This window comes from Rhincodon typus, chromosome 7 (genome assembly GCF_021869965.1).
Source record: "Rhincodon typus isolate 14 chromosome 7, sRhiTyp1.1, whole genome shotgun sequence".
Classification (NCBI taxonomy): domain Eukaryota; kingdom Metazoa; phylum Chordata; class Chondrichthyes; order Orectolobiformes; family Rhincodontidae; genus Rhincodon; species Rhincodon typus.
The window spans coordinates 34,525,463-34,536,289 of record NC_063338.1 but is presented as its reverse complement, the minus strand read 5'-3'; the positions used below and the strand labels follow the sequence as shown (position 1 = coordinate 34,536,289).

Sequence of the window (10,827 nt, the reverse complement as noted above, 5' to 3'; positions counted from 1 at the left end):
GTCCACCACAAAGAGAAGGTCCACCACAAAGAGAAGGTCCACCACAACTTCCAATAATATCAATGAAATGGGCAGTAAATACAGTCAAGTTAAACAAAAGGATAGGAACAATCACCGGAATGCTGATTCTGCCTGTTGTTCAATACAAGGTGGTACATAACCTCTCATATCTTTCAACTCAACACCAGACACAAAAATAGACAGTAAAGAATGACCATGAGTATCCTTTTGAAATTGATGAAATACTAATTTTTAAATTCTTAACACAAAACTTATCTGGCTTTTAAGCTAAACATTTGTTTAGGAGCTGTTTTGAGCTCCACCAAAATTCAATGTTGTGCAAAATAGTAGCGTAATTGTTAGGTTGGTTGTGAGTCACAATATTGTTTGCAAATGGATGGTATCATCATGGAAACAGTGTACTAAATATTTACTCACAGTTTTACAAAATGGAAAGAACAGTTATGTCATCACAATGTTGCAGCAGTAATTATGTCTGATCCTGTTTTCCCTTGTGATGTGGCATTTATTTAAGTTGTTTACTTTACCCATCCTTTGCCTTGGAACACGAATGTTGAGGACCATTAGGTAAACTGGATCTCCTCAAATGCTATGATACAGCTGACACTTTTGAGTTTTCCAAGGAAACAGGAAGATTTCCCAAACACTTAGGTGCAGCTGAGGTAGGTACCTCATTCATACTGAACAAAGTTTTCTGAAACCTCCTTGCAGTGACTTAACTAAGTGCCAGGAGCTGTTCCTTTATCCCCATTTATCTCAGCAGCTTTTTCTCAATTGACATTGCATTCCCATTCACCGAGCAGTTGTTTCTTCCCTCAGGTTTCACATGGATGGGAGGTAACATTGTTCAGTTCTCATTTTACTGTGAACAGGACAGTTGCTTTTTGCCTCATTCTATGCTGCCTAATTTCAAGTTTTCAAGTTTTAACTGGAGCTGTAAATCTGAGTTCTGGTGCAACAATTTTTGTTCTACCTGCAATTTTTAATTAGTGCGAGAGATCAACACTTTTGATCAGCAATGTTGATCTGGTGCAACCAATTATGTTGCAAGCTATTTGCAAGGAAATGATTCGGTTACAATACATGAACAGCATTTAGAGTAAAGGATGTTACTAAGAAAGCTGATTTCCCAATTAACAGTTTGCTTGAAGAGAATGTAGCTTAGAAAATGATACATTCCTAAATCATATCTTTATGTCTATTTGAATGAACAATGATGAGCATCAGTCCGTATCCATTACTCTCAAGGAGCATTATTCCTCAATGGGAGTACCCAACCATGAAAAATAATTGCAATTGTTCCCAAGATAGAGTTTGGTTATACTCATTACTTTTAGTTATGCTTATGTATATAACAGATTATTCAGTCATTTATGTGGCACTGAAGTTTATGAATTTGCTGCCATCTTCTAACATTTTTACAGTCATTATTTGATGGATTGTAAATCACTTTGAAAGGATGAGGTAACTTATAGGGCTATATAGAAGTTCTTTCTATTCTAAAGCCTAAATCAGAAAATTACAAGTGTACCATAACTTCAGAATATTTCTTTTGATGGAGTACCTTGTATTAGCCTAAGCTTTAATATTTTTGAATATCTTCAACAGTCACCAGCTGTTAAGGGAAAAAGCTTAAAGCAAAAATGATTCAGGATGAACTCACTTACCTTTTGGTTCGTGGCATGCACTTAAGCAATCTTTTTCAGTTCTAAAGTTATTCTTGTTTCCAAAGCAGCCCCCATAGATAAACTGTTCGCATTGTTTTGTTGACTTATTATAGAAATACCGATAAAAAAGCCCTCGACATGGTCCACCATCAGCTTCCATTTGACAAAGATTTCTTCGATCTGTTAAATGTATATATTTTTATCATTATATATCATGAAACAGAAGTTTTAAAGTTTTCTAGTACTATATTCAATTTCACAAAAGCAACCAACAGTCAGGACAAATAATTCAGTTGATACTATGTACTATTTATTTTAGAAATTAAAAGCAATTAAAACTTTAATCAATTCACTGCTTCAGACAAGGTTGACAGATGCTTTGAACAGCACCATCTGCGAGCTCCCCTCCAAGTTGCACAACATCACAAGTTGAAAATAAATCCTGCTTTTTCTCCCCCCAGAAAATTGCAGAATACCCATCTTAACTGCACTGTGGTTGTATCAACAACATATGGACTACAGTAGTGCAAAAGGCAGATTACCACCATCTTCAAGAGCAATTAGGGAAGGGCAATAAATGCTGACCCTGCAGCAATGCATGGATTCCAAGAACAAACACAAGAAACACAAATGCAAGCACTTCACAATTCAGTTACAGATTATTTATTGCAGATGGGTATATGTTTCTCAACTAAATTAAATAATGTATTTAAATAATATTAAAGCAAACACTTTTATATGAAGAAAAAAATGATAACAATATTTTAGTGCCTGAAAATATTTCCTGTGCACATTTTAAATGTTTTTGGGTTAGAAGATCATTTGAGACCACAGCAGTGCCTCATATTAGTAGAATATCTTAGGAAGAAACATCCTTCCTACAGCAGGGAGACCAGAATTGCATGCAGTAATCCAGAAGTGGCCTGAACAATGTCTGTACAGCTGCAATATGACCTCCCAACTCCCATACTCAATGCACTGACCAATAAAGGCAAGCATACCCAACGCTGCCTTCACTATTCTGTACACTTGTGACTCGACTTTCCTGCACTCTAAGGCCTCTTTGTTCGGCAACACTCCCTAGGACCTTACCATTTAGTGCATAAATCCTGCTCTGGTTTGCCTTTCAAAATGCAACACCTCACATTCATCTAAATTAAACTCCATCTGCCACTCCTCGACCCATTGGCTCATCTGATCAAGATCCCGTTGTACTCTGATGTAACCTTCTACACTGTCCACTACACCTCCAATTTTGGTGTCATCTGCAAACTCACTAACCATACCTCCTATGTTCATGTCAAATCATTTGTATAAATGACAAAAAGCAGTGGACCCAGTACCAATCCTTGCAGCACACTGAGTCACAGACCTCCAGTCTGAAAAGCAACCCTTCACCACCACCCTCTGTCTTCTATCTTCGAGCCAGTTCTGTATCCAAATGGCTAGTTCTCCCTGTATTCCACATGATCTAACCTTGCTAACCAGTCTATTATGAGGAATGCCTTACTGAAATCTATATAGATCACGTCCACTGCTCTGCCCTCAATCCACTTTGTTACTACTTCAAAAAACTCAATCAAGTTAGCAAGACATGATTTCCCACAAGCCATGTTGACTATCTCTAATCAGTCCTTGCCTTTTCAAATGCATGTAAATCCTGTCCCTCAGGATTCCCTCCAACGACTTGCCCACACCAATGTCAGACTCACCATTCTACAGTTCCCTGGCTTTTCCTTACTACTTTTCTTAAATAGTTGCACCACATTAGCCAACCTCCAGTCTTCTGGCACCTCATCTGTGGCTATTGATGAACTCATTCATGCTGCCACAATCTTTATTATTCCTTGAGATTCAAACTTGCAGTCATGTCTACATTGTGACATTTTATCAAATCCCTCTTGGAGGTGTATGTACACATCAACCATACTACACTTATCAAAATACGATAAAATGTGGAGCTGGAGGATCACAGCAGGTCAGAGAGTATCCAAGGAGCAGGAAAGTCGACACTTCATGTCAGGACCCTTCATCAGGACTTTTTCTGACCCTTATCAGATGTCTGTTATCTCATCAGAAAGCTCAGTCAAGTTTGTTCACCCTTAATATAGCCTGTCAGCTATCCTTAATTAATCCACACTCGTCCAAGTGCCCACAATTACCCTGCCACTGTGAAAGACTCTCAGATGGCCTCCCATACCACTAAATGAAGACCTTAAGTGTATGATTAATGCCAACTTAGAAAATTCATCTCAACATCGTCGGTATTAAACAAGCAGAGAGCAGCAAATTGCCTTATGGACAAAGCAAGCCATGACAGAGTTGCTAGTATACACCTCAGAGAGGTGCGTGTTCATTCACTGACAAGCCCTCAGCGCTTCTGAAGGAGCCCAGCATTGTGAAGTAGATGAGAACCTGTTGTGGGCCATCCTCCTGCCCCTCAGCAGCTCGTCTCCTGTGAATTCTGCCCTCACTCACCTATGTCCCGAGTCCCTTGCTCATCCTGAATTTCTGGTGGGTACAGTTCCAGAAGATACCACCATTTCCTCGAGTTGCATTGCCTGCAATGGACAGCTATCAGCTTCTGTTTGGCCAGAAGCTCTCAGGAGGTGGGATTTCCACCACCTGGAGTCCTTGATCCTGGAAAAAGTCAACTACTGACCACGTAAACCCTCCCCAAATGAAGTGATGCAGGATTCTTGTTATCTCCCCAGTTGCTAGTTGAGATCCATGACTCTTACATTAGATATCATCCAACATTCCAAAAAGCTTTCCCACACTGAGGTCAAACTAGCTGGCTTATAACTGCTGTGTTTATAGCTAAATTGGTTGTTTGATATATCCAAATCAAATCTTTAGCCTTTGGACTTCACAAAGTGGAGTTGAGGAATGTAATGGGGTAATAGCCAAGGTGAGAGAGACAGTTTTTGTTGGAGTTATGGAATTTAGAATGGAGATAAGGGTGTGTTTGACCAAATAAGTAGTTACAGAATTGTCAGAGGAATGAAGAGAGGGTCAAAGGCTAGTCAGTTGAGATTTTGAAAGATTAAATTACTGTTGTAGATTCAGAATCCATAAGGTTATCTTGTAATGCAGAGATAACCCGGGCTTCTTTTCTTTACTGCAAAACATCTTCTGAAATGTCTTTCTCCTGACTCCTCAAACCCCACCTTCAATATTTAGGGGTGGCACGGTGGTTAGGACTGCTGCCTCACAGCACCAGGGACCCAGATTCAATTCCAGCCTCGGGTGTCTGTCCTTGTGGAGTTTGCACATTCTCCCTGTGTCTGCGTGGGTTTCTTCCGGGTGCTCCGGTTTCCTCCCACAGTCCAAAAAAAAGACGTGCAGGTTAGGTGGATTGGCCATGCTAAATTTCCTGTAGTGTTCAGGGATGTGTAGCTTACATGGGTTATAGGGGATGGGTCTGGGTGGGATGCTCTGAGGTTCGGTGTGGATTTGTTGGGCCGAAGGGCCTGTTTCCACACTGCAGGGATTCTATGATAATAATAAATACAAAGAGCTCATGGGCTTCTTTGCCAAAAAGACTGAGACCATCTGATCCACTACCTCTGCAGTGTTCCTCCTTTCCACTGATTCAAGGATAAGAGATGACTTGTTCGAAGTGTACAAGATCCTGAACAGTCTTGAGAACGTTGATTTACAAAGCATGTTTCCTCTTGTGGGTGAATCCAGAACCAGAGGCACTGTTTTAACATTGTAGGATACCCTTTTGGGACAGATGAGGTTTTTTTTCCCTTTCAGACAGTGGTGCGACTTTGGAATTGTTTGTCCACAAGGCAGTGAAGGCAAGGGCATTGAAGATCTTTAAGGCAGAAGTATGCCTTACAAGAATCTATGGTTATTGGAGGTAGATGGGAATGTGGAATCCGAAAGACAAACAGATCAGCCATGATCTTCTTGTATGGTAGAGCAAGCTCATGAAGGTGAATAGTCTACCTCTTCTATTTTCTGTGTTCTTCTACATGCTCTCCCCTGATCAACCCTGTATTCACAGCTTGCTCTAATTTCACTTCTATCTGTCGTCATTTTCTTTCTCAGTTTACTTTGTCCATGAGACCCACCTCCCTCAATTCTATTCCTGCCAAACTGCTATCTACCTAATTCTCCTTCTGCTCCCTTCGTGAGTTCATGTCATTATTTGTTCAGTCTTTTCAGGTATGGTCCTACTCCACTTCAAAATCAGCCATACACCTCTCCTGAAAAAGTTAACTTTTGACCCCACTGTCCTTCAAAACTACTGTTCCATCTCCAATGTTTCATCCCTCTCCACAGTAATTGTATGTGTTACTGCCTCCCATGTTTGAATCCTTCCAATCAGCTGTTTGCTCCTCAGCATTAAAGCTGTCCCTGTCAAAAAGGCAAATCTGCGAAAGGATCATTTACCTTTGTCACAGTCACCCTTTCTCACACTTTGTCAATTTTCCTTGTACACCTCTCCATAGTTGTTCAGTTGGTTAAGAGTGCGCTAGTACTATTCATCTTTCTCATTGTAGTCAAAGTATCATTTGAAATGGCTTCTCTTCTTGCTCTGACACCATTTTTTCTACTAGCCCTCAAGGATTTATCCTCGACACCACAACACAAGCCCCTGCCCATTTCTAATCAACCCATTGTGTTTCTAGATAGTGTCCATGAGAGGCAATGTTAATTCTAACATGCACGCCGAGGCTACCTGGCCGTTGCTCCTGACACCTTTCCTGACTCCTTCACTGTTGCCAAATTATCAGATTACTTATCTGACAGCTAGCATTTGATGAGGAGAAATTTCTTTCAAATTACCACTGGGAAGACCAAACTACAGGGCATCCCCAATTTAAGCATATCTGACTTGTGAATATTCGTGCTTATGAATGCTATCTCACACAGGGTGTAATCTCAAAATTTGAGATAGATTCCAGAATGGAAGCCATTTGCAAGCCGGGGACTGCCTGTTCCATCTCAGTCAATATCCAATCCAATCACAGCTGCCAAATCTATCCCTCGCTTTATCAAAAGAGTTGGCACGAGACCATTTGTGACATTCATGCCAGGAACAGCTTTCAAACACAGACATCTACTCCACCATTAGGATGGTCCATCACTACCATGGTAACATTGTCTTACTCTGCTTCTGTTTCAGCCATTTGCTGCTGAAATCCTCATTCATGCCTTTGCTACCTCTTAATGTTGCTAATCTGATATACTTCAGGTCGGAATTTACCTTCCACAAAATGTAAGGTCATCCAAAATTCTAATGCTTGCGTTCAAACTCACACCACTCACACTCCTGTTCATCTATCGCACCTATACTGACTGATCTAGATTGGTTGCTCATCAAACAATGCCTTGATTTCGACTGTGGATGCTGTAAATCAGGAACAAAAACAAAGTTGCTGGAAAAGCTCATCAGGTCTGGCAGCATCTGTGAAGGAAAAAACAGAGTTAATGTTTCAACTCCTGTTCTGAGAAAGGATCAATGGACCTGAAAAGTTCACACTGTTTTTTTCCTTCACAGATGCTGCCAGATCTGCTGAGCTTTTCCAGCAACTTTGTTTTTGTTGGCCTTGATTTTGAAATTCTCAATCTTGTTTTCAAGTATCTCCATTGCCTTAGCCCCATCTTATTTCAAAAATCTCCTCCAGACCCATCAACATGTCAAATATAATTTGCACTCACCTAATTCTGGTCAATTCAGAACCCACAATTTTAATTGTTTCTCCATTGGTGGCTGGCTCCAAGCTGTGTAATTCCCTTACTAAGTAAATCTACCTCTCTATATTCTTTTAAAACGGTCCTTAAAACTGTCTAATTCTAGTGGAGCAGGACACTCCAGCCAGAGCTCCTCTGCTCCGCCTGTTCTTTCTTTCCCTCCCTTTTCCCCCCTTCTCTGGGCCTTAGACACCCAGCCCCGGTATCCAAAGCAGGGTCAGCAGTTGGCGGCCCGTAGCCTGAAGCGGGGGCGCCAGTGACCAGCGGCCTAGCTGTCAGACCACATTGACCCCCCCTGCACTGGTCTGCTGCAGAGAGTCCTTGGAGAGAGGCTGTGATGTTTTGTCTTTTTAAATTTTGCTTCTTGTTTTTCTGACCTATGTTTATACTGTGTACAGCTATAATGTCACATTTTTTTCTTCATTTCTCTTTTCTGTAATTAAGGATTGTAACTAGATACTCCGTACCTAAGATGGTGCCGTGTGTTGGTGACATCTGTTACAGTGTAACAATAAAGCTAATTCAATTCAAAAGTTTTTAGCCAACCTTCCTAGTATTGCCTTTTTTGGTTCAGTGTCAAATTGTGCATTCTAGGTCTCGTCTGAAGTGCTTTAGGTCACTTTAAGACATTAAAAGATATATAAATATATATTTATGCTATACAAACAGTAATAATAATTATTATTATTATTGTGAAGGGTTAAAAATAGCATGATTTGCCATGCTGTTTTTCAATTACTTTGCTGGCACAAGTTAGATTAAAAGCTGAAGATTGCTGTTTCCACAATCACAAACATGTTGTTATCTCATGTTTTGTTGTGCTTTTTAAACACTGTATGAATCTGACCATCTGGAATCTGCATCAGGAAAGAATTAGGGGCATTCATATGCACCATAATAGTTTTATTCACTAAATCATTAGGGGCTGAGCCAAACCAGCAATCAATGCCTTTCCCAGTTAGCATGGGGAAATTAAGAAAGACAGTTAACTCATGTCTGAAGAGCAGGCTACATCACTTTTGACTCAGCCTGTCTTTAGCAACAAATCTGATCTTGCATCAAATCCTTAGACATCAATGTGAGACATTAATTAAAAAAAAACAATTAGATGAATGGAAAGTTGCTGGAGTAATGATGAGTACTGACATGATAGCAAGGATTAAGAATTTATGCTTAAGGTGAATGATTTTAGCTTATTCATTCTCATTGCATTAATTGCTCTCTATCTTTCCAAAGAAATAAATGTCAGTAAAATGATATTATTCAACCAAGGAGGAAATAACTCAAAATATTTTGTAACCATACTTCTAAAATTGCACATTTAACCACAATGTATGAAAACTGACTTTTTAAAAAAAAATTGTGGTCTTATGCCTGAAGTGTAGTTTATTGGATACATTTCAAACAATTTAGACTTAAATTGATTAAATTGTCATCGAAGAAAAATGAAGAAGGACTGTAATTTAACTGATAGAAATTGTGCGTGTGCAGTTTAGTGTGTAATATGTTGAACAGCTAGTCCACATTTTATATTCAAAGTCTCTGCAACTGAACATGAACTCACAATGTTCTTGGCCAGAAACAGTGAACCACAGCTGACACCTATGACAAAAATGATGGACTGTCTGGAAGCAGTGAGCAAGCCAATAAATTGCTTTTCACAATACCCACTTCGTTTGGTACAACTGTATTTCAGTTCTGTAAAGATCCTGCAACTGCACCATTAAAACTGGAATTATCTGTCTTCTGCGTCACTTCTCCTGAGCTATGTTTCCTTTTAATTGTGTAACTTTTCCACAATTCGACAGGAAGGTATACAGTTTCACTTCCAGGGATTTCTAGTGGTTCTCCCACATGACACTTTGTATTGCAGCACAAGTTCATCAGAGATGCCACATAAAAGGGCTATCTGCCAAGCTTCTGAAGAAGTCCATACTGAACTCAAAATGTTAACTCTGTTTCTCTATCCACGGATGCTGCCGGACCTGCTGAATTTCTCCAGCCTTCTTTGTGTTTGTTTTAGGGGTAATCAGAAATCAGAGTTTGTTCGCATAAGCTCAGTTGACGTTTTACATGGAAAAATATATATGTCCAAAATTCATGACTGAAACAGGATGGATCTTAAACTGACTTCACTGTATTATTTGGCAATGTAGTCAGTGGCATACATAACACACAACTTAGTTAACCAAGTTTTATCACATTGTCTGAATCAGTAACGCAAGCTGAATTTATGCCTTCAATCATGAATACCCTTATGAACTGTACAAATGATTTAGAGATCTCAGTGAAGCAAAGATGGACAGGTACTAACTCAGCCAACTGACCTCATTGATCGGAGGTTAATTCATTTCAATAACTAGCACAGGTTGTCAATGTAACTGTTAAATCTAATATACAAGGCATGGGTCTGGATAGCAGTTCAAATTTAAACCACTTAGAAAAAGTCAATGGAGGCTCAATTTGATAGCCCTAGAAGTATCTGTGAGCATCATGTGTGATTAAGCCCTGACTATCATTATTACCGCAGGCAACACAGCTACTTCATATTGATCGTATTTAAAACACACAGGCAGTGTCCAGCCAACACTAGCACTTGCTACCAGATACTTCAGTAGCAAGAAATATCATGAGTAGCAAGCACCAGTTTGAATCAGCCTGCACACCTTAAAGCGAGTTTGTACCTCTTTAAGAAGAAGAGCACGAACTCAGGAATAGAAGAGTTTTTGGACATCCAGGAGCTAGAAGGTGTCTGGAAAACATTAAAGAATGGCACAACAGGCAAACAGCACAGCTTCTGAGATTTTGTAATGATGGACTAGAAACCATGATGGAGGAGGTGCAAAGTAGGAAAGACATCTAGTATCTACATGAACCAAGGAGACCCTCCAGATACATAGACAAAAATAATTGACGACAGATACCTATAGAACTTAAATGTTCCAAGGATTGATATAGTGCCATAAAAAAAAAAAATAATGTTCCGGCACCAGTCAAGGACAGTGGATTCGTCTTCTAATAACTTATCCGTTGCACTACTTGGCTCAGACACTACTCAAAAAGGTACCACATCTCACAGCTTACGCACACTGCCACCTATTGATCGGGAGAATCACATGGTTGCACGTATACTAACATTTCACCATCACAGCATGCAGTTTGACTTGCTTCATGTATGCACACAAATACCATTTTGGTCCCGAAATTGCAACTGATAGCATCTAAAAACCGACATTACCCACTCCAACATCATGTCAAATGTTTGCATATGGGAACAAATATTGGGTCAATCTTTATATTGATTCAAATGAATTTTAAGCATTTCTTAATACTGTACTTGAATAGAAAGTAAGTGTGGAAGCGGTAAGCAGAGGCTGTGGAAAATGGCAGAATGCATTACTTAAACCCATCAATTTCTGATGAAGGGTCT

At 39.7% G+C, this 10,827-nt stretch overlaps 1 protein-coding gene across 1 annotated transcript in view; it reads right to left on the bottom strand.

The window, feature by feature from the left end:
* The window catches only part of LOC109931976 (tissue factor pathway inhibitor), a 44,768-nt gene that overhangs the window by 18,696 nt on the left and 15,245 nt on the right, over nt 1-10,827 (bottom strand). The window contains exon 3 of the mRNA XM_020531232.2: nt 1,689-1,868. Within this exon, the coding sequence (XP_020386821.2) occupies nt 1,689-1,868 (180 nt within the window). The remainder of the gene's footprint in view (nt 1-1,688; nt 1,869-10,827) is intronic.